This window comes from Salmo salar, chromosome 01 (assembly GCF_965601325.2).
Source record: "Salmo salar chromosome 01, fSalSal1, whole genome shotgun sequence".
NCBI classification, from domain to species: Eukaryota; Metazoa; Chordata; class Actinopteri; order Salmoniformes; family Salmonidae; genus Salmo; species Salmo salar.
The window spans coordinates 157,566,277-157,594,135 of record NC_138291.1 but is presented as its reverse complement, the minus strand read 5'-3'; the positions used below and the strand labels follow the sequence as shown (position 1 = coordinate 157,594,135).

At 43.3% G+C, this 27,859-nt stretch overlaps 1 protein-coding gene across 8 annotated transcripts in view; it reads left to right on the top strand.

Annotated features, from left to right (window-relative positions):
• LOC106567479 (histone-lysine N-methyltransferase EHMT1) overlaps positions 1 to 22,861 on the top strand; it is a 28,857-nt gene extending 5,996 nt beyond the window's left edge. For 4 of the 8 annotated variants that reach the window (XM_082955420.1, XM_082955418.1, XM_082955419.1 and 1 more), the window contains 26 exons: positions 4,700 to 4,787; positions 5,385 to 5,926; positions 6,107 to 6,263; positions 6,489 to 6,613; positions 6,722 to 6,877; positions 7,078 to 7,155; positions 7,385 to 7,496; positions 7,607 to 7,714; positions 9,424 to 9,560; positions 9,724 to 9,867; positions 10,145 to 10,380; positions 11,022 to 11,231; positions 11,494 to 11,576; positions 11,735 to 11,841; positions 12,117 to 12,239; positions 12,495 to 12,596; positions 13,431 to 13,535; positions 13,681 to 13,835; positions 14,016 to 14,177; positions 14,349 to 14,547; positions 14,931 to 15,008; positions 15,088 to 15,203; positions 15,471 to 15,557; positions 15,708 to 15,786; positions 16,104 to 16,279; positions 21,001 to 22,861. In XM_082955420.1, the coding sequence (XP_082811546.1) occupies positions 4,700 to 4,787; positions 5,385 to 5,926; positions 6,107 to 6,263; positions 6,489 to 6,613; positions 6,722 to 6,877; positions 7,078 to 7,155; positions 7,385 to 7,496; positions 7,607 to 7,714; positions 9,424 to 9,560; positions 9,724 to 9,867; positions 10,145 to 10,380; positions 11,022 to 11,231; positions 11,494 to 11,576; positions 11,735 to 11,841; positions 12,117 to 12,239; positions 12,495 to 12,596; positions 13,431 to 13,535; positions 13,681 to 13,835; positions 14,016 to 14,177; positions 14,349 to 14,547; positions 14,931 to 15,008; positions 15,088 to 15,203; positions 15,471 to 15,557; positions 15,708 to 15,786; positions 16,104 to 16,279; positions 21,001 to 21,178 (3,843 nt within the window). In that variant the 3' untranslated portion in view covers positions 21,179 to 22,861. Of the gene's footprint in view, positions 1 to 812; positions 1,047 to 4,699; positions 4,788 to 5,384; positions 5,927 to 6,106; positions 6,264 to 6,488; positions 6,614 to 6,721; positions 6,878 to 7,077; positions 7,156 to 7,384; positions 7,497 to 7,606; positions 7,715 to 9,423; positions 9,561 to 9,723; positions 9,868 to 10,144; positions 10,381 to 11,021; positions 11,232 to 11,493; positions 11,577 to 11,734; positions 11,842 to 12,116; positions 12,240 to 12,494; positions 12,597 to 13,430; positions 13,536 to 13,680; positions 13,836 to 14,015; positions 14,178 to 14,348; positions 14,548 to 14,930; positions 15,009 to 15,087; positions 15,204 to 15,470; positions 15,558 to 15,707; positions 15,787 to 16,103; positions 16,280 to 21,000 lie in introns of those variants that run through there. The other 4 variants (XM_014136759.3, XM_082955423.1, XM_014136802.3 and 1 more) reach the window with 4 other exon arrangements.
• The last annotated feature ends 4,998 nt before the right edge of the window (positions 22,862 to 27,859 follow it).

Below are 27,859 nucleotides of genomic sequence, written 5' to 3'. Positions count from 1 at the left end.
AGGATAAGAAATGAATTCCGTAGTCGGAGAGGAAATGTTGATGCCTCCCACCCTTTAGAGATGGAGAAGTGCAGATGGCAAGAGAGAAGGAGAGGAAGCAAGAGTAGGGAGAGATCCTGACTATGCACAGATAATGCATTTCACCTCTCGAGAGGTGGACCAGTTACCCAGCAGTGTGAATCAATGGGATTGGAGTAGATCCTAGAATAAGCTTTGGTGTTCTGAATTATACACAAACTGAAAAATTATTGCGCCAGAAGGTAGCAACAGATCATTGGCAGTGCTTTTGCTTTTTGGGGGAAATGGTCATGTTTCAGAGAGTGTCCTCATCCTCGAGCTATCCTTTCTGTTATTGCCCCTGGTCATTGCCCAATTATTTTGTTAAATAGAATTAACATGAGATCTGTCTGATTCATGTCAGAGAACAGTGAGAGCTAGAGACCTTTTCTGTCCTCTCCTAGCTTTTACAGTGAAGTGGGCATCATTAGGCTATTTCACAGGTGCATTACAGTAGTTGTTGAGTTGGTTAGGCCTGATATCATTGTGTGTTATCTTCTCCTTTTCCTGGCCTGAGGCTCTGTGGAGACCAATGCCTTGACAGAAATAAAATGGTTGAAAGTCGCTCCCATGTTGGTTACATTTGGGGCTCTTTGTCCTTGTGAAGGAGAGCATATGTTGTCTTTAGGGTTCTGACTCACGTGCAGCTCTCCTCTTCGGCCCCTTGCCTAGCTACCTTTCCTCATTTTTTGTTGCTGTTCTTGAAATATCTGCGCGCATTCATTAGCAAACAGGTTGCGAGCGAGAGAGACGGGGAAAAAAAGAGCCACTGAAATTTGAACTGACTGAGCATGCTCTGCGGAAGCCCTCTGAAGAGAGAGACCAACAGAGGGAGCTGCTGGGTCACATGACCAACGAGATTAATGTGTGCAAGTGGGGAGGACAAGGAAAAGAGGAATAATCCGTTCGAGACTCCCGCTCTCTCTCTTGCTCGCTCTCTCTGTCCCTCTCAACCACTCTCCTCAATGGAGCCCATCAGGAGAAAGCAGGTATGATGCTTGCTGCAAGCGCATATTTACCACAGGGAAGGAGACGTTAGCCTACACTTTCCCCTTGGTTGCTTTTGAATCGTCCTCTGTCGAGACACATTGAACTTGCTCTGTATTTCCATGTATTTTTTTTGTGGCTTTGTCGTCTCTGCCATTGACATTTAGGCTGCTAATCTGTCATCGGTTGCTTGGTCTGGTCTTTGCTCAGAGGAGGCAGTTCTTTGGCCCCTGGGAGGTGCAGCCAGTCTTCAGAGTCCATGACAGAGGGCTTTAACAGAGAGCTTGATCAGTAATCAAGGACTTTTCAGCCTTATGTGATCTTTGATTGCAACATTGCATATGGAAGCAAACCTCTACCCTGTGGTGAAATGGTTAGTAATGGACTGTGTTCACCTGGGTCAGGGGTTAGATTCTTTATTTTTTTTGTCTCACCGAGGTGTTTCGCCGATCCTGCTGTTTGAGAAATCTCCATGGATTGATTGCGTATTGTGCGAAAGGGACTCATTAGCTGTGCTTGGATCATTGACACAAGGGAAAGGAGCAGGCTGGAGATGACTGCGTGCAGGGCAGAGATCAGACTTCCTGGTAATCTCGAATGGTTCTCCTTCCTGCCAGGCAGGCACTCTAGGACTGAGTCCCATCCTCTTTTCAATCCTCTTTCTCCCTCTGCAGCCTTACCCTCTCCTTCAGCAAAGGGCCAATGAGGTACTGCAGGGAAAATCTCCCATATGGTCAAAGACATTGGATAGAAACAGAAGAAAGAGAAATGACTTCAGGATAATTCTATGCAATAGTCAGCCTCGGGACCCAGGTCTTTATAATAGCCTAGCCTCAGTGCTGTCCCGCACCATGTTCACTATCCAGTATGATGGTGCCTGCATTTTACACTCAAAATGGCTTTGTAACAACAGTTGATTTTTCTGTTTGGTGTAAATCCAAACTCCTCACTGTTTGTTCATGCTACCGGCTTTCCTTTAGGGTGTTGCTCTCATGGGCAGTCTAACACCTGCAATAGGAGAAGGCTTAATTGTTGTTTACTATGCTGGACTGTATTAGATGTTTTCTAATCATTCACCACCTTTCATTAGCTAGATGAGCCTAATTCAGGAGTCTGGCATCAGAAACAACCTAAGATAGCTAGGCCTATAGGCTGCACTGACCTCACTGCAATTAGATCGATTTTTGGCAAGAAATACTTGGCAGATAGATGCACAGTCATTTTTAAATGACACTGTCTGACTCTGATATTTACATTTTAAAAGCCTGTCTTTTTTTTTAAATATTTTTTTATACAGTATCTCAGAATTTGTTTGGCTTTAGTTATACATTTTTGTACAGGCTTTTATAATGTAGCCTACATTTGTAATGATTCTGATCTGTCTTTTCTCATGTGCGCTAATTATTTATTAGAACCCATAGGTGGATCTGCCTTTGAGCTCCCATCCCCCCACCCACGCAAATCCTGGCTCCATGTCCCCCACCTAGTGGAAAAATGCAGCGTTGGCCACGTTGTGTCAGTAAACAATCTGGTTACGAAATGGCGGAGATCTGCAGACAGCTCTCCCCTCCCCCTCTCTTCTCTCTCCAATGGGCAAGTTCCCTTTTTACCCACTAGGGGGAGGACTAAGGACATGGAGTAGCATGGTTAGAGAAGGTTTCTTGATACCATGAAGGAAAACTAAAGGGTTTTCCTCCTCCCATATAGATGTGTGTCGACCACACACCTTGGAACTCCTTGAATATCTCAGAGATCCTTCTTCTTTGGGTGCCTCAGCCTGACAGTTATCAGCTTGCTTTTGGGTGCTGCTAGTCTCTCAGACGAGTAAGCCATATTTACCCTGTAACTGTTGAAAAAGCTAAATGTACATCTGTTGAATGTTGGAAGACTTAGCCTTTTATATGGTTGTGATTTTTCATAAAATATCTACGTGAAAGAGCATCTCTTCATTTCTTCATTGCATTTCTCTCATAACCCAGAGGATACAAGTCAGAATGCTCAGAATACTAATAGATTTGTCTGTAGAACCACTGAGTTACAAGTGTTGCTCTACAGAAAGATCACTACATTGTCAAAAGCCTGGCAAAGGACACCTGTGTCTTTGTCCACTGGAGTGTCAGTGGTCATAGACAATTCACATATCCCTTTGCTCAGACTTAAGAAATTAGCCTATTGGTTGGGTTACTTTTAAAGATTCTATTGGTTGTTTTTTTCTAAGGTGAATTATCAGCCTTAGCACCATGTTTTCTGTCAGGTGATGCTCCCTGTAGATTCTAGAGATGCATCCAGGTCACGAGAGCAGGGTCTCATGGCAAAAACCTCTTCCCTCAAATCTAGCAGCTAGGCTGAGGTGTCTTTTTTTTATTCTGACAGGCATTGGCCAGGCTAATCCTGAAGGACACATTGAAACGAGAGGCCTCTGTAACTGATCCAATAGATCCAGTCCTCATCAGCTTCTGATGATAGCTGGGTGCCAAAAGGTGGGGGTCGTTCTGTGGCTGAGGTGACTGGGGGGGAGGTGGCCGTGGACAGCTGGTGATGAAGGCTAATGCTAGGCAATATCCTCCAAAGCACAACCTTGAGCTAATATAAGAAGACTGTGTAGTGGCTCCCCTGCTGGAGACTGAGAGAAGGGTGCTTTAAGAGTAGACATTTTGTGATGGTTTTAAAGCCAATTAATGGTTGATCTGAAAATGTGGTCGGAGGCGCCATATGGATGGTGTGACGCAATTTCAGAGCCTCCGGAGGCATGCAGAGACCAAAATGAGCTCTGTAGCGCATCACTGTGCGCCTCTCATTCTGTAACATTGCGGAGGGCTCCTTATAGCTCAGCATTGACATGATTGGTTGACGGTAGGTGAGGGCAGGAGGTCCTGTATAAACAAACTCACTTCCTTCACAACAGTTCTGCGCTGCTCCACGAAGCGCAAGAATGCCCTGACGTCTGCAGAGGCCCTATCACCATAAATGCTCCACGGCCAATGCCGTCTGTGGGCCAGTCTGGGGCCTGGGTTGTCACGGGGGAGGGGGAAGATGGTGAATTTCCTTCCATTGCTGTTTTCTGGTGCTGCTGGAAGATTGCATTACCTTGTATTGAAAGAGTGAGGCCAGGTACATCAGTGAAACGAGACAGAATGAGGCAAGGCAAACAAGAACAGAAGATGCGATTGTTTATTTTCCCTGAATAGGTCTTTACCATGCTAACCTTTCCAATCACATTGTCTTTGGGTGTCTTAGGTCTCCGATAAGTTGTTTGAGCATGAGATTCCTCTTCTGGAAGTTTGAGACATTGTAGGTAAAGCTTTTCAGAATGCAGCTCTCTGGAGGAGACACTGTTTGATTCAGTTCCTACTGCTGTATGCTATTTCAGCCATGGGGATCATACGCTTCCAATAATACTTCAACCTACCGCATTCTTTGAAATGTTTAGGCTAAGTTAAAAAATCAGGTGAAATGGATAACGCCTGGCTACTTAGGTCAGGTTAATGAGTGCATTGTGTTAGTCTGTAACTTCTGTATATGGAAACAGAGTAGGGCTCTGTTAGTGCGTAGCAGGGCTGCTTATTTTCCAGCATGCTGTTATAAAGGACGTTCTCTGACCATAGCTGTGTTCTTGACGCTGTTTATGGAGTTAAGTGTATATGTGTGCTGTCAGCCCACAGGTCTGGCCAAAGGCAGAGTGGTTAAAGGGGAGTCCATGGAGGATGGGATGGAGTCACCTGGGGACCGAGTGGAGGTGGGAAGTGAGTTCATCTTTAAAGTCATCACAGCTAAACATGGCAAGGTGTACTCTGCCAAACTGCCAAAATAATGGAAGCACCTACATAAAGTGTTTTAGTAGGGCCACCACAAGTCAGAACAGCTTCAATCCACCTGGGCATAGATTCTACAAGTGTCTAGAACTCTATTGGAGGGATGCAACACCATTCTTCCTCGAAATTCCATAATTCGTTTTTTTTGTTGGTGGTAGAAAACACTCTCAGGCGCTGCTCTAGAATCTCCCATGTGTTCAATTGGGTTGATCAGGTGACTGAGACGGCCATGGCATATGGTTTTCTTCCTCATTAAACCAATCAGTGATCACTCATGCCCTGTGGGTGGGGGCATTGTCAACCTATGGGGGCATAGCTATGGTAGCCAAAATAACATACATGACCCTAAGCATGATGTGATTTGAATTGCTGAATTAAGTCAGGAACCACACCTAAGCACCTGCTTTCAAAACACATTGTATCCCTCATTCACTTAACTGTTTTCATTATTTTGGCAGTTACCTGTATGTCCTCTCTTGAACTAACATAAGGCCATACTGTGAGAATGACTGATATCTACTATTAAAGATGTATCGCGAGACGAGGAGGTAGCTGCCAGACTGCGGTCCAGTCCCAGAGCAGAGGCGGAGCTAAATGGGACCTATGAGAGTGCAGAGTTGGGGAACAGACACAGGAACCCCACCCCCCTGGTCTCCCAGGCCAACGGGTCACAGGTGGCTATAGAGAATGGGATGATGGAGACGGACCTGCCTCACGGCTCCACCACCGGTAGTAATGGATACATCCTCAGCAAGCAGCAGCAGGAGGGGGGGTCTTCGCCGGGCTCGACGGCTGCCCCACACAGGACTAGCTGGTTGCCCTCAGGCACCACCATGATTGAACACGCCGCCAAAACTTTCCCGTCTTTGGCAGCCGGGAGCGGCCACAGTCTGGGCGCAATAAGGACTGACACCCAGCATGCCGGGTCCCCGTCGGGACAGGGGACCTCAGACGCAGAGACTAAAAACGGCATGTCTGCTAGCGACTCCCCCGCCCCCTCCCCGCAGTCCATCGCCATACACAGAGCACGCAAAACCATGTCCATGCCAGCATCCAACCAGACACTAAAGGTAATTAACTTTAGCCTAGTGAAGAGGTAATCCATTAATTATTTTTGTCTTTGAATGAGACATAGTCCACATTGGACAGTGATTACATGTTTTATTGGTTCTGCAACTGGTGAGTGAAGCGCAACAAAATATCAAGCATAGCCACCGCTTGATTCACTGCTGTTTCTTTTATCCCCATAGCTTCTAAACAGGAAATTTACAGAACCATACGGTGCAGACGAGGAGAGTCAGAATGGACCGGAGGAGGAGAAGTCCCAGCAGACGTCCCCCTCCCAGAACCAGTTACCTCCGAGCCAAAGCGACGTGCCGGCTGCAGCAACGGCCAAGTCCCAGACAGGTCAGACAGACCGCACTGGGCCCTGGAAGGGGGAGGGACAGGGGTATAAGGCAAATAATCATCACAGTCCACACACAACAATGGAAATGCAGTTATATAATGGCAGGACTTTGCTTACTGAAGGCTATTTACTTGTTTCAAGGCTGCAAAAGCCAGAGGAGTATGAATGAGAGCTTCTGTAAGAGGTTCATGGCTCCTTGAGCTCAATTGAACGCTCTCTTCCAGCATCGAGGAAGAAGAAACGGAAGATGGGAACATACAGTCTGGTCCCTAGGAAGAAAACGAAAGTGCTGAGGCAGGGGGCGGTGCTGCAGATGTTTAGTCAACTTCAATCAACTCAAAGTGCACAGGTCTCACCTCCGTAGACTATCTTAACTGTTTTAGAAGAAATGTATTGTAATTAGGAGATTTAGCTATAGCAGTGTCATGTTGTAATATTACTCTGCTCCTCCTTGTAGTCTAAAGAGGTATCACACGTGAACGGGGAAAGGGTGGAGAACGAGTCAGAGGAAGGGTGGGAGGATGGAGAGGAGTGGGAGGAAGAGGTGGAGCAGGGTGGAGAGGGTGTCCCCACAGCCCTGGAGAAGATTGAAACATCAGGCCCTGCCCTTCAGGTTGGAACCTATTGACTTCATTATCTTCGTTTGCTTTATCTGGACCCCAGCTTATAACTTTGATAAAATGATGCTCCTATTACGTTCATAGGTATCACAGATATAGAATCACAAATAATGTAGACCATTAAATCCCCCACCCCCCTTTCCAAATGGCCCAACCTCTTTGACATTGTGTGTTGTGATACTTGTCTGTTCAGGGGGAGCTGGGAGAGGAGCCGGACTCTGAGGAATCAGCTGAGGAGGAAGGGGAAGAAGAGGGGAACGAGTCAGACTTGGTAAGATCACACAATCATTGACAACAATTTAACCTTCTTTGAGCCCGCTGATTAGACCATCATCCAATGGCATGAAGGAGTGTTTTTCTGAACCCAAACATTATCAATGCACAGTCATTTTCTCTGTCTGTTCCACCATCATCTGTTTTACCATCAGAGTGAGGAGTATATTGATGGTCATGGGAGAGAATAGAACTTTACATATCTCAATTGATCTGCTTTCACACAGAGCTCGGAATCCAGCGTGAAGAAGAGGTTGACAAAGAAATCAAAGGGAGACTACTTCTGGCTCCGGCCATCCAGGAAACGGAAAAGGAAGCCCAAGTCTGAGGGACTCCCTGGTACAGAAACCCATCTTTCTGCCTTATGAGGACTATAATAAAGACATGGAGATATCTCTTACCCCTGACTTTCTCCTCCCTGTGCTAGCTAACTCTTCCTCCCCTTTCAGGCACAGGGCCCCAGGGCCAGGCAGGCCTCAGTAAGGACTACACAGAGGTTCCCCTCCACTCACTCAACCTTAAAGCCAAAGAAATGCTGCTCTCCCCACAGCACATAGGTGAGAGAGGCCTTAAAGGAGTTGGTGATGGGGGAGTAAGAGAAGTAGGTAGTGGTGTAGTTGAGAACTGAACTGCCTGTTGGTAAGAGTTTCTATTTATGTTAAGGGACAAGGCCTCTGTCCTCCCTCACTGGGCCAAATTACTCATCAGAGCAGCCCTGAGCCCCCCCTGCTGGTGATGTCTGTCATAGAAATATAAAATATGTGAAGAGATAGTAGAGTCTAGAACTGTAACACTATTGTAAACTCAGCAAAAAAAGAAACGTCCTCTCACTGTCAACTGCGTTTATTTTCAGCAAACTTAACATGTGTAAATATTTGTATGAACATTAAAAGATTCAACAACTGAGACATAAACTGAACAAGTTCCACAGACATGTGACTAACATAAATTTAATAATGTGTCCCTGAACAAAGGGGGGGGGTCAAAATCAAAAGTAATCTGGTGTGGCCACCAGCTAGCTGCATTAAGTACTGCAGTGTATCTCCTCATGGACTGCACCAGATTTGCCAGTTCTTGCTGTGAGATGTTACCCCACTCTTCCAACAAGGCACCTGCAAGTTCCCGGACATTTCTGGGGGGAATAGCCCTAGCCCTCACCCTCTGATCCAACAGGTCCCAGATGTGCTCAATGGGATTGAGATCCGGGCTCTTCGCTGGCCATGGCAGAACACTGACATTCCTGTCTTGCAGGAAAGCACGCACAGAACGAGCAGCATGGCTGGTGGCATTGTCATGCTGGAGGGTCATGTCAGGATGAGCCTGCAGGAAGGGTACAGGCCTCGGTGTAACACTCATTCCTTCGACGATAAACGCGAATCCAACCATCACCCCTGGTGAGACAAAACCTTGACTTGTCAATCAAGAGCACTTTTTGCTAGTCCTGTCTGGTCCAGCGACGGTGGGTTTGTGCCCATATGCGACATTGTCGGTGATGTCTGGTGAGGACCTGCCTTACAACAGGCCTACAAGCCCTCAGTCCAGCCTCTCTCAGCCTATTGCGGACAGTCTGAGCACTGATGGAGGGATTGTGCCTTCCTGGTGTAACTTGGGCAATTGTTGTTGCCATCCTGTACCTGTGCTGTTCGGATGTACCGATCCTGTGCAGGTGTTGTTACACGTGGTCTGCCACTGCGAGGACGATCAGCTGTCCGTCCTGTCTCCCTCTAGCGCTGTCTTAGGCGTCTCACAGTACGGACATTGCAATTTATTGCCTTGGCCACATCTGCAGTCCTCATGCCTCCTTGCAGCATGCCTAAGGCACGTTCACGCAGATGAGCAGGGTCCCTGGGCATCTTGCTTTTGGTGTTTTTCAGAGTCAGTAGAAAGGCCTCTTTAGTGTCGTAAGTTTTCATAACTGTGACCTTAATTGCCTACCGTCTGTAAGCAGTTAGTGTCTTAATGACCGTTTCACAGGTGCATGTTCATTAATTGTTTATGGTTCATTGAACAAGCATGGGGAAACAGTGTTTAAACCCTTTACAATGAAGATCTGTGACGTTATTTGGATTTTTACGAATTATCTTTGAAAGGCAGGGTCCTGAAAGGGGATGTTTCTTTTTTGTTGCTGAGTTTAGCTCTTTACAGTATTTGTGTCTTTACAAATGAATCTCTATAAACTCTTGGAAGAGCAGTAAACCTGTGTCTAGGAAGGGTCAGATTGACATCTGTTGAATGAGCTGAGCTGAGTTGATGGTCCTCTGTGCAGGAGTTTCTGGGGGTGTGGATGAAGACATGGTGCAGGAGCTACCCCTCTGCAGCTGTCGCATGGAGACACCCAAGAGCCGGGAGATCCTCACACTGGCGGACAGGAAATGCATGGCCACGGAGAGCGTCGACCGACAGGTGAGCCTGACGCAAGGCCTCATCCTATTTTTATACTTATTCCATTCCGTATGTTCACTTTGGCTGCCTCCTGATTCTCCATTCTTTTCTACACTGGGAAAATGCTGGAAAATTGGGATGCAGCCTTTGCTTCTCACTCAAATCTCTTTCATTCTCCCCACAGCTAAGCAGATGTCAGAGTGCAGTTCTAAAGCATGAGATGATGCGTCCTTCGAATTCGGTGCAGCTGCTGGTGCTGTGTGAGGACCACCGGGCCGGCATGGTCAAGCACCAATGCTGCCCCGGCTGTGGCTTCTTCTGCAGGGCTGTAAGTACTGGAACCTCCCTGGGGTGGGAATGGGAAAACACCATCTAATTCTGAGTTAGTAGAAAGTGTCTTATAGTAAGCCAGTAAAAGCTCTGGGTCCTAGTTATAGTGATGGTTCTTGTTAAGGCACCAATGTCCTGTGCTTAGGAAAAACCCCTGGTCCTACGTAAAACACTGAACTATCGATGGGCTTAATTTTGTGATAAAGTTCCAAAACATAACTATACTGGGATTTTCCAACTGTAGTCAAACTGACCTAGCTGTGTTTGGGTTGTAGGGGACCTTCATGGAGTGCCAACTGGATGTCAACATCTCCCACCGTTTCCACCGGGCCTGTGCCTCGGTGCTGAAGGGCCAAACCTTCTGTCCACACTGTGGAGAGGAGGCCAGCAAAGCCAAGGAGGTCACCATTGCCAAGGCCGACACCACCTCCACCATGCCCGCCACATATGCTGCACACAGCCCTGCCACCCCCGGGGCTACAGAGGGCAGGGCAGACACCACCACTGGGGGGTAGGTTCACAGCACTGTATGGCGTAATGAGTTGGGGGAGGGGGGGGCATCCATTGCAGTCTATAGCATTTTCCTCAATACATACATGTAACTGTCAAAATAAAGGAAACACTTGAGTGAATGAGGGATACAGTGTATTGAAAGCAGGTGCTTTCACACAGGTGTGGTTCCTGAGTTAATTAAGAAATGAACATGCCATCATGCTTAGTCATGTATAAAGATTCTGGAGCAGCACCTGAGACTGCGCTTTCCACCACCTTTAACAAAACACCAAATTATGGAATTTCTTGTAGAAGAATGGTGTCGCATCCCTCCAATAGAGTTCCAGACACTTGTAGAATATATGCCAAGGTCCATTGAAGCTGGTCTGGGTTGTTGTGGCCCAACAGGGCTTGCATGTTATCAAAATACCCTTACCTAGGTCTAAAACAAGAGTGGCACTTCAATACAGCAGCATTAAATCCACTACGCCCATGGAGCTATACATCAAAACATCTTTGGAGGATGATGTGGAAGTGATATAGTGGTGGAAAGAGGGGGTTTCCGATTATGTCTCCCTTTCAGTCTGGGAAGAAGTCACTGGTACTTTGAACCGTATCATTCTTCTGTTGTAGTAGTCGGACATTCTGTGTGTGTTTCAGTCTATCCTGTTCCTCTGTGGGAGGTGATATAAGTGGCCGAGCAGACAGCTCTCTCTCCATCCCCCCTGGGCACACACTGGACACCTCCTTCCCTGGGGCCTCCAGAACCGGAGTACTTACTCCTGCGGTGGGGATTGGGATGGGCATTGGGATGAGCACCACCCCTAAAGAGACCTTGGAGAGCATCCTGCTGGCACTGGACACAGAGAAGTAAGACACTACCAAGACTCAGGGTTGAGAGAAGAGTGCTGCTCTACTATGCACTCGTTAGGCTAAATTGTTTCAGATTGTTGTTAGTATTGTGAAAAGTGCATTGTACAGTACATTCCTTTGACGTTCTTGTGTGCTTTGCTCATGTTTATGCACGTTCAATTATTTATCCGTTTTCTATCAAGATTTTTCTGTTATAGTGAGGGTGTGTGTATTCCTTTGACTGACTTTCTCCATGTGTCCTGTTTGTGTCGTGCATCAGACCCAAGAAGCTGCGGTTTCACCCCAAGCAGCTGTTCATCTCTGCTAAACAGGGCGAGCTACAGAAGGTCCTTCTCATGCTGGGTGAGGGAGATGCCTTCAGTCAAAACTCAATGGGCCAGGATGTTTATATTAATCAATTAGCAAAAGTCATTATCCGGCCATTCACTCTTTATAACTGGTTCTGTGGTTGGGATTTTGTGATAAAAAAAAAAGTATCTTTCTGCATCTCTGTCCACTAGTGGATGGGATGGACCCTAACTTTAAGATGGAGAGCCAGAGCAGACGCACCCCCCTCCATGTAGCAGCTGAGGCAGGCCACCAGGAGATCTGTCACCTGCTGGTTCAGGTGATGGTTGGCTATGGTTCCCCCTGGCAGTGGATGAGTGATGGGGTAGACAATGCATTACTTGGACATGCAGAATTGAGCTTTTCAGAATGCGTTCACTGGTATCTGTCTTTTGACTCACCATCTTATCATGTTGAACATGGATTGACATCTTATAATGGACTCATGTTAATTTTGATCAGACAATATTTTCCTATTTTGACATTGTATAAGGACATGTCCATAGTATTGATGAGTAGATTGATCCAGTTTTGATGTCCCTCCCTACCTCCCAGTCTGGTGCTAACCTGGACATCTGTGATGAGGACCAGCGCACACCCCTGATGGAGGCCTGTGAGAACAACCATCTGGAGACAGTCCGCTACCTACTGAGTGCAGGAGCCATCGCCAGCCACAAGGTGGGTCAACCAACCCCCTCTTTCCACCACTATATCACTTCCACATCATCCTCCAAAGATGTTTTGATGTATAGCTCCATGGGCGTAGTGGATTTAATGCTGCTGTATTGAAGTGCCACTCTCGTTTTAGGCCTAGGTAAGGGTATTTTGATAGCATGCAAGCGCTGTTGGTTGGTTATTGGATGGTTGCATTTTATTGTAGTGCAAATCTTATGACAGGAGCGTAATGTGTGTTGACTGCCCTCTGTTCTCCAGGATGTGGAGGGGTTCACGTGTCTCCACCTAGCTGCTAAGATTGGGCATTACAACATTGTGGAGCATCTCCTCTCCACAGGACTCATAGACATCAACTGTCAGGTGAGTTCTGTCCTTTTCAGTCATAAACCAATGAAATCCAAATTATTTGAGCATAACTGTAATTCTGCACAATCAAGGTTATGGCTTAGGATGGCACATGTTGGTTGTACTACTGAAGTCAACCAGAACCAAGAATGCTTTCATGTTGATCCAGTTCTATTTTCCTCTGGCCTGTGTGTCATCCTTTCTGTAGAGGTCTGATTCTCCTCTCGGTGGGTGTGCTGCCCCCATCCACTCGACATGGGTCCCTAATGGTTTTCTCTTACATTGCAGCCGCTGCGGAATTATCAGCTCTTTCCCAGCATGCATTAGTTAGGATTGCAGCTCCCCTGCTGTGTGATAACCTATTTCTTTGTGTAAAACTATGCACTGCTGAGTAAGTTGCCTTTGACCTCTATTCTGGCCATCTCTCAAACAGTTGTTTCTCTTTGCCTCTAAAAATGTATCTGATATCAATGACGTGTGGCAGGGATGCTTTAGCATTTCAAAAGGAGATAGCTTTCGTCCTTTTGTATGCCACCATCAAAGGCCCTCTGACGCCATATGCCTGTGGGACTGCACAGTTTAGTACCCTGGTGTGGTATTTGAAGTGATTGACCTTGCTGCAGGTATTGAGTGACTATGGCAGGTCATGGCATTCTTTGTCCTTGTGGTGGTAACCCTGCCACCTAAGTTTGGTCTCTGAGCTCTTGAATAGAAATACATCCTCACCCTCTTATAATATAATCTCTTGGAGAAGGTTAGTGAAATTGCTCATTGTTATATCTAGGACATTTAAAACAATCCTGTACTGTAGGGGCCCGTTCTTAAAGCTATGATGTTGCTACTCTCTAGGACGATGGCGGTTGGACGGCCATGATCTGGGCAACGGAGTATAAGCACCTAAACCAGGTGAAGCTGCTTCTCAATAAAGGGGCAGACATCAACATCAGGGACAAGGTCAGTAACCATGTGCAACTGAAGGTCCTCATGACCTCCCCAAGCCAAATTGTTTCAATGACTTTGTGTCTGACTTATGTCTATGACTGTTATGGCTTTGTTTTGTCTGACTGTCGTGAATTTGCTGCTGTTGTCGTTTTCGAAGGAGGAGAACATCTGTCTCCACTGGGCTGCATTCTCTGGCAGTGTGGAGATTGCTGAGCTCCTCCTAGAGGCCAAGTGTGATCTCCACGCTGTCAACATCCACGGAGACTCCCCTCTGCACATCGCCGCACGGGAGAACAGGCTTGAATGTGTCATGTGAGTAAAGGTTGAGGGGAAATGGCTCTGGTGATTCAGCAATAAGTAATAAAATCGCCATCTACAGCGCTGATATGGCTGTAGCCTCCATTATTATAACCAAGGCTGTAGCCATATCAGGACTATTCCATCTAGTACACTTAAGTGATGTGTTGAAGTCTATGGTCTGTTGTCCCTCAGACTATTGCTGTCTCGTGGGGTGGATGTCAACTTGAAGAACCGTGAGGGGGAGACCCCGCCGGACTGCTGCAGCCGCAGCTCCAGGGTGTGGCTCACCCTTCAGACAAACAGGAGGATTAGGGAGGCCAGGAGCAGCACCCAGGGGGAGAAGGTCCTCAACAGGTAGAATCCCTTGTTTTCTCTCATTTTCTCTCACAATAATCTCCTGCATTACGCTCTTAGACATTATTTTTCTATCGCCGGCAATGCATGGTACCCTTTCCTCTCCTTTTATCTCTCATTCACTTGTGGCTACCTCTTTGTTTTGATAATTTGATAATAATGCATTGATAGTCTAACACTGGGAGTCCACTGGGACCTGAGCCTCCATCTCCCTCCACACTACAGAGACATAGCCCGGGGGTATGAGAGAGTTCCAGTCCCCTGTGTCAACTCGGTGGATAGTGAGCCCTGTCCAGACAACTATAAATACGTGCCAGACAACTGTGTCACCTCCCCCGTGAACATAGACAAGAACATCACACACTTACAGGTGGGTAATGTCGCTGGATAGACAGACCATCATATAGTTGATCATACTTACAGCCTAGCACAGGGGTGGGCAACATATCCATTCAATCTGTCCCGTGGGAGGTTTGGGTAAACAAAACAAATGACAAAAAATACATGTTTGACTGTCTAAAACTAGATTAAGTATGTCGAAATTATAAGGAACCTATACTTTTAAATGACAGCTTTTTTTTCTGGTCCGCAAATTGCTTTTGACAAACAAATCTGTCTGAAGAAATATTTGCGGCCTACTGCTGAATTTTGAAATCCCAATGTGGCCCTCAAGAAATTTTTTATTGCCCACCCCTGGGATAGCATGTCATGAAAAATTAAATGACCATCTCTTTTCATCCCTGCTGTCCACAGTACTGTGTGTGTAAAGACAACTGCTCCTCAAGCAGCTGCATGTGTGGCCAGCTCAGCCTACGCTGTTGGTATGACAAGGTAAGGCCGAGTACTTAACTATTGTTGAGAAAGTGATGATCTTGCATGATCGTCATGTCTGTTCCGTGGCTGTTCTCAGAATGGTCGTCTGCTCCCCGAGTTCTATCGTGAGGAACCGCCACTTATCTTCGAGTGTAACCACGCCTGCTCCTGCTGGAGAACATGCAAGAACCGTGTGGTGCAGAACGGACTGAGGTACCATACCAAGACCGCCTCACATGGCCACACTGACGGCCAAATTAACTGTCTATACATGCTACCATATTTATGAAACCAAGCCAACACTTCTCAACCCTATTGATAAGAACATCTAAATCAGAAAAATGTATTTTAATGACAGTCAAACAGCAGTCCTTCATGGGAAAGTTTTCATGGATTTGACTTCCCAAATCCATGTGAGGATAATGTTTGGGTATAATGTATTGTAAGAACATCAATGCTGAAAGAGTTTGTTTTTCTCAGGGTCCGGCTCCAGCTGTTCCGGACCAGTCGGATGGGCTGGGGGGTCCGGACACTACAGGAAATTCCTCAGGGGACCTTTGTGTGCGAGTGAGTCCCAGACGTACCCCTTTCACAATGCATAGTTCAGCTTTATTTTGCTGCAAGTTCTTAATGATTTCCCATGCAATGTCATCTGTGTGTGGTGCTGCATTGATATTTGTGGTGTTGGTGGGTCCGGACCCCACTTCTTGTCCACAGGTACGTGGGGGAGATCATCTCTGATGCAGAGGCAGATGTCAGGGAAAACGACTCCTACCTGTTCAACCTGGATAGCAAGGTAGGGATCAGTGCTACTATTCTCATCGCCTTATGAAACCTAAATCCCAAAGCTTTGCAGGCGCCTTAGGACAAATCCTAAATGTAACTAGTTATCTCAACTTGGGCTACTGTAATTGAAGGTTTCAATGTTACCCAGTGATCAAAAATGCATTTTATTCCTGTCTCTTGAGGCCTATCCTTGTGGGGTTTCTAAAACACTCTATTCTTCTGATACTTGTCTTACTTTGTTATTCTGTTTGATATCTCTACCGCTGCAGATTATGCAGATCCTGCTTTATTCATTATCATCCATTTATGTGTGTTCTTTGGTTGCAGGTGGGTGACGTGTACTGCATAGATGCCCGTTTCTATGGCAACATCAGCCGGTTCATCAACCACATGTGCGAGCCGAACCTATTCTCCTGCCGGGTGTTCACGGCACACCAGGACCTGCGCTTCCCCCATATCGCCTTTTTTGCCTGCGAGACCATCAAGGCTGGGGAAGAGCTAGGGTAAGGGTCATATACAGAGCATTTGGAAAGTATTCAGACCCCTTGACTTTTTCCATATTTTGTTACATTACAGCCTTATTCTAAAATTGATTAAATAATTTTTTCCCTCATCAATCTATACACCATACCCAATAATGACAAAGCAAAAACAGGTTTTTAGAAATTTTTGCTAATATTTTCAAAATAAAAAAATATCACGTTTACATAAGAATTCAGACACTTTACTCAGTACTTTGTTGAATCACCTTTGGGAGCGATTACAGCCTTGGGTATGACGCTACAAGCTTGGCACACCTGTATTTGGGGAGGTTCTCCCATTTTTTTTTTTTTGCAGATCCCCTCAAGCTCTGTCAGGTTGGATGGGGAGTGTCGCTGCACAGCTATTTTCGGGTCTCTCCAGAGATGTTCGGCCAGGTTCAGAGACTTGTCCTGAAGCCACTCCTACATTGTCTTGGCTGTGTGCTCCAGTCTGAGGTTCTGAGTGCTCTGGAGCAGGTTTTCATCAAGGATCTCTCTGTACTTTGCTCTTACTTTTTCGCTTGATCCTGACTAGTCTCCCCGTCCCTGCCACTGAAAAACATCCCCACAGTATGATGCTGCCGCACCCATGCTTCACCATAGGGTTGGTCACAGGTTTCCTCCAGAACTGACGCTTGGTATTCAGGACAAAGAGTTCAATCTTGGTTTCATCAGACCAGAGAATTTGTTTCTCATGGTCTGAGAGTCCTTTGGGTGCCTTTTGGCAAACTCCAACCGGGCTGACATGTGCCTATTGTTTTTTTTGTAACCTTTTTATTTAACTAGGCAAGTCAATTAAGAACCATCGGGTTCTTGGTCACCTCCCTGACCACGGCCCTTCTCCCCTGATTGCTCAGTTTGGCCGTGTACAAAACTTCTTCCATTTAAGAATGATGGAGGCCACTGTGTTCTTGGGGACTTTCAATGCTGCAGAAATGTTTTAGTATCCTTCCCCAGATCTGTGCCTCGACACAATTTTGTCTCTAAGCTCTACAGACAATTCCTTCAACCTTGTGGCTTGGTTTTTGTTCTGACATGCACTGTCAACTGTGGGACCTTATATAGACAAGTGTGGTTCCCTTCCAAATCATGTCCAATCAATTGGATTTTCCACAGGTGGACTCCAATCAAGTTGTAGAAACATCTCAAGGATGAGCAATAGAAACAGGATGCACCTGAGCTCAATTTCGAGTCTCATAGCAAAGGCTCTGAATACTTATGTAAATATGGTATTTCCATTTTATATATATATATATATATATATATATATATATATATATATATATTAAATAAATAAATTTGCACATATTTAAAAAAATAAAAAACCTGTTTTGGCTTTCATTATGGGATATTGTGTGTAGATTGAGGAAAATGTTGTATTTAATCAATTTGAGTAAAGCTGTAATGTAACAAAATGTGGAAAAAGGAGTATTCCCATCCTTTCACTTTTTCCAGGTTTTGTTGTTACAGCCTGACATTTTTAAATGTATTAAATAGAGATTTTGTGTCACTGGCCTACACACAATACCCCATAATGTCAAAGTGGATTATGTTTTTAGAAATTTGTACAAATTCATAAATGAAAGGATGAAATCTCTTGAGTCAATAAGTATTCAACCACTTTCTTATGACAAGCCTAAGTAAGCACATTTTTACTCCTGAACAGAGGTGCCCAATGTAAACTGCCTGTTACTCAGGCCCAGAAGCTAGGATATGCATATAATTGGTAGTATTGGATAGAAAACACTCCAAAGTTTCCAAAACTGTTAAAATAATGTCTGTGAGTATAACAGAACTGATATATAGTAGGCGAAAACCCGAGGAGAATCCATCCGGGAATTTGTTTTTGTTGAGCTCACCACTCATTATAATGGCTGTCTATGGGAATATGAATGGGATACCTCCCAGATTGCAGTTCCTAGGGCTTCCAGTATATGTCAACAGTCCTTAGAAAGAGTTTCAGGCTTGTTTTTTGAAAAATGAGCTACAATTTGTAGTTTTTCGAAGTGGCTCCCATTTTGGTTGTGTTGTGCTGCGCACTTCGTTATTTATCTCCGGTAATGAACATACTATTCTCCGTCTTAAATTGTATCATTTATTTACATATTAGGGTACCTGAGGATTGATTAGAAACGTTGTTTGACTTGTTTGGATGAAGTTTATTGGTAACTTTCGGGATTCATTTGTGTACATTTTGAACGAGGGTAACCGGTGGATTACTGAGTCAAGCGCGCCAACTAAACTGACTTTTTTGGGATATAAAGAAAGACTTTATCGAACAAAAGGGCCATTTGTTATGTAGCTGGGACCCTTGTGATTGCAACCAGAGGAAGATCTTCAAAGGTAAATTATTTATTTTATCACTTTCTGACTTTTGTGACGCCTCTGCTTGGTTGGAAAATGTATGTAATGCTTTTGTGCGAGGTGCTTTCCTCAGATAATCGCATGGTGTGCTTTCGCCGTAAAGCCTTTTTGAAATCTGACAAAGCGGCTGGATTAACAAGTTAAGCTTTTAAACGATGTAAGACACTTGTATTTTCATCAATGTTTAATATTACGAATTTTGTATTTTGAATTTCGCGCTCTGCAATTTCACAGGATGTTGTTGAGGTGGGGCGCTAGCGGCACGTCTATCCCAAAGTGGTTTTTAACATGATAGTAATTCAACAATCTCATCTCTGTACCCCACATATACAATTATCTGTAAGGTCGATCAGTGAATTTCAAACACAGATTAAACCACAAAGACCAGGGAGGTTTTCCAATGCCTCGCAAAGAAGGGTACTGTGAATATCCCTGTGAGCATGGTAAAGTTATTCATTACACTTTGGATGGTGTAGCAATACACCCAGTCACTACAAAGATACAGGCGTCTTTCCGAACTCAGTTGCCCGGAGAGGAAGGTAACCTCAGCAATTTCACCATGAGGCCAATGGTGACTTTAAAACAGTTAGGGTTTAATGGGTGTGATAGGATTTGTTTTTTGAAGTTTCCATTTTGTCATAAGACTATTTTGTGTATATCGTTGACAAAAAATGACAAATCCATTTTAATCCCACCTTGTGAATACTTTCTGAAGGCACTTTAACCTGTCTGGGAACGTGGGACGCTTGCATCCCACCCTAGTCAATAGCCAGTGGAATCGCGTTGCGCGAAATACAAATACCTCATAAATACTATAACTTCAATTTCTCAAACATATGACTATTTTACACCATTTTATAGATACACCTCTCCTGAATCGAACCACGTTGTCCGATTTCAAAAAGGCTTTACAGCAAAAGCAAAACATTAGATTATGTTAGGAGAGTACCCTGCCAAAAAAAAATCACACTGCCATTTTCAAAGCAACTAGCATGCATCACAAATACCCAAAACGCAACTAAATGCAGCACTAACCTTTGACAATCTTCATCAGATGACACTCCTAGGACATCATGTTACACAATACATGCTTTTTTTGTTCGATAAAGTTCATATTTATATATAAAAACAGCATTGTACATCGGCGCGTGACGTTCAGAAAATATTTTCCCTCAAATGCTTCCGGTGAATCAGCACTACAATTTACAAAATTACTATTCGAAAACATTGTTAAAATGTAATATTGTCATTCAAAGAGTTATAGATTAACATCTCGTGAATGCAACCGCATTGCCAGATTTAAAAATAACTTTACTGGGAAATCACACTTTGCAATAAACAACGTGGTATGCTCAGAAAAATAGGCTAGGCGATACATGTTAGCGCCATCTTGGAACCATCTAAAATCAAATATACTATTGTAAATATTCCCTTACCTTTGATTATCTTCATCAGAAGGCACTTCCAGGAATCCCAGGTCCACAACAAATGTAGTTTTGTTCGAAAAAGTTAATTTATGTCCCAATAGTTTCTTCTTGTTAGCGCGTTCTGAAGGCTACTCATAATGTACTGAAGCGCGCGGGACTTGTCATCACGAATGTGCAAAAAATATATATTTACGTTCGTTCAAACATGTCAAACGTTGTATAACATAAATCTTTAGGGCCTTTTTCAACCAGAGCTTCAATAATATTCAAGGCGGACGATTGCATTGTCTTACTAAACGTTTCGGAACAAAAGGGTTCCCATGGGCGCCCGCGTCATGGCCCTCCCCCTGTGACCAACTTCCCAAGCCTCTCTTTGGGTCAGTTTCTACCATAGAAGACTCAAACCACTTTGTAAAGACTGTTGACATCTAGTGGAAGCCTTAGGAAGTGCATAATGATTAATAAATCCCTGTGTGTTTCAATGGCAAAGCTTGAAAGTGATTCCACACATCAGATTTCCACTTCCAGTTAGGATTTGTCTCAGGGTTTTGACTGCCATATGAGTTCTGTTATACTCAGACACCATTCGAACAGTTTTAGAAACTTTAGGGTATTTTCTATCCAAATCAAACAATTATATGCATATTCTAGTTACTGGGCAGGAGTAGTAACCAGATTAAATCGGGTACGTTTTTTTATCCGGCCGTGCAAATACTGCCCCCTATCCCCAACAGGTTAATATGTTTTACTTGGCACACAGTCAAGTTATTACCAGTCTTTGGAAGTTATTACCCTGTAAGCATATTTAAGTTTGTAATTCTGTGTTTTTTTTGCCTTTAATAATTTTGTTCCCCCTAAAATAAAGATTGGGTAGCTTGATTTAAGATTTCTCTCCAACCCCTCATCTCTCAGGTTTGACTACGGTGACAATTTCTGGGACATCAAGGGAAAGCACTTTAGCTGTGAGTGTGGCTCTCCCAAGTGCAAGCACTCAGCAGCGACCATCGCCCTGCGCCAGGCAGACAGCTCACCCCTGGACCAGCAGTCCAGCGCCCTCCCTGACACCAGCTCCTCCACCACCCCTTTCTGAGCCCCCTCTCTCACTCCCACAAAAAGGACTTCCAGACCAGTGGAGATACGTCTCCATTCCCCCAAACAGCAACGTCCACCCCTAGGCCGTACGTCCCCAGACGCCCCCACCTCCATCCCCAGTTGAATCATCACCTTCAGGCCTGTGGAGCCCATCACTGAGACCTAAAATCAACCCCACAGAAACCCACCTGCTTTATGTCTCAACCAGCTCTAACATCTCCTCCTTACCAGCACAAACTCTGAGCTTCTGCTGAAACTCACCCTCAGTGAAGGGCATATTGGACAGGAAGCCAGTCTGTTTGATTGACGTGTGTCCGACGCACTATAAACAACTTTTATGAGAAGAAAAAAACACTACTATGAGCCTGGCTCTTGTTTTGTTGTTTCCCATTGTCATTCTCAAACCGGCTTTGTGCTCAGTTTTGGGTAATGGTGTTTCCTGGCCCTTGGTCTAAATTAAGTTTGTACTAAGCAACAATGTATATCTATCCATGAAAAATCTTTCCACTGTGCAAAATGCATTTGTAGCATAGGAGTGCCCTTACCCTCTCACATGATACCATAGAAATGAGAACTGTTCATGCACAATTTGAGACATTTGATGTATTTACCTCATGCTATAGTTTGATTGCAAAGGGGACAGAGGACTTAGGTCACAATCATGTATGTTTTTACTGGACTTCTCTTGAGTATTTCTACAGGAAAATAATTGTCAGTGCTAGATATCATTATCAATTATGAAAACAAATACTTTATATTCAAATCTGTTATATTCCGTTACATTTAGTCAAGTGTATTGTATGCAGAATCAGGTTATGGAAAGACCTTTTGATAATGATCATGAGTACAAAGAAGTTCCATTTGAAGTCAATGAGAATACTAACCAATCATCTCACTGTTCTGTTTAGAGGGGCGAAATAAAGTTGACACTGTCCAGTGAAGGCAGTTGCAATCTGTTTTGACCACAAAGGAGTGGCAGATTTTCTGTCACTTCTGGCATGAATTACTCTTCAACACAATGGTCCTTTTCTATGAAATACTTTTCTTCTGGAAACAGTATGTGCGTATATGAAAGATGGTGTGACATCAAATAGCCCAACTGTAAGGGTGTCAAGATTGCAAAAGGGTTGAGGTGGGAGTTGACTAAGCTGTACAGTTAGTTATGTACTATACTGTACCTACAAAATGAAAGCAGGTGTATTTTTTTTCTTTTTTTATCTGCAGGATTTTTAAGCATGTTTATGGCTGACACCTTGAATATTAAGTTTTAAATACATTTTACAATTCTGGAGGGACTGCATTGGGGTTGAATGTTAATGAGGTGAGATGCAAGCAAATTCTGCTGGCAATGTTTTATTTTCCTTTTATTGATTTTTGCATTGTACAATTAAGCAAATTTCTTTTTTTTTCTTTTTACATTTAACTTCAGTTTTCTATCTGTAGTTACTGTAGTTTAGCTTGTTTAAATTTTGTTACACTATTTCATATTGATGGAAACCTACACATTATTCCTATGTATTTAATGTGGTTAGTACAGTAGTGACTCTTGTGCACATTTTCAAATGTATGAATATAAAAAGGTTATACAAAATTATTTACTTTCTGTTACATATTTCTGGACTGTGAAACATCCATCTAATTGGTTGTATCTTTCTTTTTCAATAAATTTACTACTAATGGATATGGCTGCCAGGTTTTATTAACAGAGCATAATGAGTGCGGTGGGCGCACACCAAACAGGTTCCGGTAGATGAGGATTTTCGGAAGAGAAGATTTAAGAGGAAGCCTGAGAAACACCTGGAGACAGAAGCTTGAGGCAGATAGTGCCTTCGGAAAGTATTCACACTGCTTGACTTTTTCCACATTTTATTGTGTTAGTCTGAATTTAAAATTGATTAAATGTAGTTTGTTTTTTTTGTCACTGGCCTACACCCAATATCCCATGTCAGTGGAATTAGGTTTTTAGAAATGTTTACAAATGAATTAAAATTGAAAAGGTGAAATATCTTGAGTCAAGTATTCAACCACTTTGTTATTGCAAGCATCAATATCCTCAGTTGCATGTGAAGACAAACACCATTGTAAATACATATTTATTTTCCCTTTTGTGCTTTAACTATTTGCACGTCATTACAACACTATATAGACATGACATTTGAAATGTCTTGTCTTTTGGAACTTCTGTGAGTAATGTGTATCTACTTCACTTGTTTAGGCAACGTCAACATATGTTTCCCATGCCAATAAAGCCCTTAAAATGATTTGAAATTGAATTGAGAGGCCCAACTCGGCGGAAAATCTGTCTCCCTCCAGCAGGTGGCGTTTTTCGTTTTTCCCACCAAGCAAGGACTTTTTGTATGGAGGTCAATGAAAGTTTCGAATTTGGCTTATTTGCTACGTGAGGTTTATTTGGTCGAGTAGAAGGGTCGTAATGCTTGAGTTGTTTGATGTGTACTGATATAAGTAGGGCACGTGACATCCCGGCAGCTATGAGCAGAAACACTTTATATCGGAGTTGCCTCGAGATGGCTATGCATATTCATGGTATTTTTTATTTCATGAGGTATGAGGCTAGTAGCACAATCTTCTCTCCATAGTATATACAGCCGGTTGATGTCAGCAACCCTCATCAAATATTCAAAACAGGATTACAATGAGAAACCCACCAATCCAAAGAATGGCGGGAGCTAGACAACTCGCGTACTGTTATGTGGACAACGACTCCCATTGTTAGGGCAGAGAGAGTTGTAGTGTCTTGTCAGTATATCCATAATCTTTGGATCAGTTTTTGCCATGTAATGTTATTAAAACAAAATCAGACAATGCACAATTCTTAATGCAATCGTGGGAAAAGCAGTTTTGGCAAATGTATTTTGAAAGCAGTTTTTGCCTTTGTTTTAAAAAAGGAGTGCGGTCCCAGTTTTGCATTGCTACCACTTAATTTTCTACTGCTTCAATTGCACGTGTGGCATTGTTTTCACAAATGCAGTTTTGCAGCTGGAGCTTCAAGCATGGTTTAGGCGAAGGTACTAAACAGAGCTCTTAAAAGATGCAATATTGTCTTAAAAGGACAATGACACACCTTGTAATTACTTTTTTCCTTCGAATTAATAATTGTTTATCTATTTATAATCAAATAATAATAATTAACAATAACAATCAAGATGTGTCCAATAGGGTAAATACTCTTCTGGGGAGGACCCCGGACCCCCAAAGCAAGGGTACTGGAATTGGCAAACTTGCTGTTTAATACTTGTAAAAAAGTATCCTCTTTCACCTAAAAGCATGACGGTCATGACTTACTTGAAAGGGGAGGTTAACTTAGCCATAGACAATCGGTCTGAGATCAACTTAAGTTTCAGTCATGGGATTGTTTTTGCTTTAACCCCAGCATAGATGGGTAAAAATAGAAAAAGGCAGACATTGGATATCCCTTTGAGCATGGTGAAGTTATTCATTACACTTCATATTGTGTATTAATACACCCAGTCTCTACAGAGATACAGGCATCCTTTCTATCCTTTGAGCATGGTGAAGTTATAAATTACACCTTGGATGGTGTATCAATACACCCAGTCATGAGGAAAATACAGGTGTACTTCCTAACTCAGTTGACAAAATATTGTTAGAGTTTAATGGCTGTGACAGGAGAAAACTGAGGATGGATAAACAACATTGTAGTTACTCCACAATACTAACCTAATTTCAGAGTGAAAAGAAGGAAGCCTGTATTGAATAAAAATATTCCAAAACATGCATCTTCATGTCCTGAATACAAAGTGTTGTGTTTGGGGAAAATACAACACAACACGTCACCCTTCACCCTTCATATTTTCAAACATGGTGGTGGCTGCATCATGTTATGGGTATGCTTGTCATCTGCAAGGACTAAGGTGTTTTTTTTTAACTATAAAAAGAAACAGAATATAGATAAGCACAGGCAAAATCCTTGAGGAAAATCTGGTTCAGTCTGCTTTCCAACAGACACTGGGAGACAAATTCACCTTTCAGCAGGGCCAGGACAATAACCTAAAACACAAGGCCAAATATACACTGTAGTGGCTTACCAAGAAGACATTGAATGTTCCAGAGTGGCCTAGTTACAGTAGCTGTCGAGCAATGATCAACAACCAACTTGACAGAGCTTGAAGAATAAAAAAAAATAGTTGTGTAAATCTCTTAGAGACTTACCCAGAAAGACTCACAGCTGTAATCACTGCCAACGGTGATTCTAGTATTGACTCAGGGCTGGAATATTTTTTTTGAAAATAAGATATTTCTGTATTTCATTTTCAATAAATGTTCAAACATTTATAAAAACATGTTTTCACTTTGTCATTATAGGTATTGTGTGTCCATTTTGAAAACAGGCTGTAACACAACAACATGTGGAATAAGTCAAGGGGTATGAGTACTTTCTGAAGGCATTGTGGCATCTGTGGCCTTTTCTGTAGTCTACATGGCGACCGAATTGAATTTATGACAATGTCACAGACACCTTTTACAGCATGCGTGTCTCGGAATGAAATAGCCTAAATGGCACTCTATCAAATAAAAAAAATGGCTTCGATGTGAATATGAATTAACATGTTAACAAACACACGATATCAAAGTAAAATGGCCAATAGCCTATGGACTGAAATTAGGCTACTCACAACTGCCGTCTGGGAGTTGAACTCAGTAGACTAAATGTTCATGATAATTTGCGATTTAAAGTGTGTAGGCCTATTCCTCAATTTCTGACCTGATCATGGCAAAGCAGAAAATAAGAACTGCATTATCCAAGATAACGCAACGCCTGATAAACTTTGGTAGGTAGGCTTATAGGAGTCATAGGCGGCACAACGCGTGAGATTCAAGTTTGGGGAAGCTAAAATAATGTGTCCTACCATTTCTACCAATCTGCTTCAGTTATGATTTTCGTATTCGCATTATCGTGGAACAGTTTAATTTCAATAATAACGTCTATGTTTCTCACATTAATAGGTCTACAAAGTGAGCCATTGGCGGCTAAAGAAATGAGCACATGGAACTCAGAGATAGCCTATAGGCCCAATTGGCCAATTCAGCAGTAGGCGGTAGGCCATTGCAGTAGGACCATTGTCAACTAAGTGAAAATACATAATCCCCCAAAATAAAAACTGTACAAAATATCCTGATGAAAATTCAGTTTTTTTCAATCACATAAATCTATCTACTCAGCCTGTCTGCCTCTCTTTATCTGTCTCGACTTGAGCTATGGCTAGTGAAGTGCAACATTGTATCAAATCAATCAACCTGGTCCATCCTGAAGCTCGTTGCTAACCAGCTTGCAACATCGTATCAACTAGCCTATTCCGGCCCTCATAGTTTCCCGTGCCAGTGAGCTCGGGACAGACAGATGTTTTTGAACTAGGGAAAAGTGTTCAGGCATTTTTGAAGTTTCTACTGGATATGTGGGATCATCAGAGCATAACATTTTGCTCTTTCACACCGAGGCTTGGTTATTATCGAGGGGGAGTGTTGGAAATGTTTTTTAAATACTGCGAGGAACTAGGCCAATTAGCCCAACATTCGCAATTGATGTTTTTATGTTGACATACTGTATGAAGTGAAGAAAAAATGACTGAAAAATCCAGTTTATTAGTGGTGGTGAGAAATCAGACATCCACAAATGTGCACTTTCCTACATTTGCGCGCAGCAAGCCAAGTAGCCTACATTATCGTGCTCAGGTGTGCGTACTACGTCAACATTAACAGGACAGAGAAATAAACCAGACCAGACATATGCTCACATGGAGATCTCCTAACATAAGATCATACACATTTTTACAAAACTCATACGATGGTATGAAATAAAGCAAAACGTGTTCCTCACAAGTGTAGTAGGTTGTGAACTTTGCAAACAATGTTTCCACTCCAAGAATGAGAACGGCAGTGTTGGAAAAAGTACCCAATTGTCATACTTTAGTAAAAGTAAAGATACCTTTATAGAAAATGACTCAAGTGAAAGTCAACCAGTAAAATACTACTTAAGTAAAGTCTAAAAGTATTTGGTTTTAAATATACGTAAGTATCCAAAGTAAATGTAATTGCTAAAATATACGTAACCCTCCTGCTGTGTTCCAGTCGAATTGGACCGATTTACAAGTTTTATCTCTGAAAAATGTAGTTCATTGCATCTGATTGTCATAAGGTTCCATGACTTTGTCCACACAGGGCATCTGAACACACAAAATACATTTAGATGATTTTCATTCTATTTGGGTGTTTTATTTAACTTTTATTTAACTTTTTGTCAAAAATTACAGGTCATTAGAAATGAATGGGTGAGACTACAATTAGTGTATATAATTGAGTTCAGGCACAAGCCCATTCATCAGATGGACACACTTCCTCTCCCAGTCCCCCACATGCATGTGTGTTTGAGCACACACACCCCCACACACACACACACCTCGCTCTCCTTCTTGGCTTCCATGGCTACCCCCACGGGAACCTTTCCCCAACAGAATCTTTCCTCCACGGGAACCACACGTGTTGGCATTCTCACAAACAATCGCAACATTGTTCCAATAACATATAGAACTTTTCTTGCAGCTTAGGCATATAAAGCTTTTTTGAGGCCTTGCTCACATTTCATTCTGTGGCAGTACAATGACCAAACGATATACTGTTTGTGAGGCTCTTGATCATATCT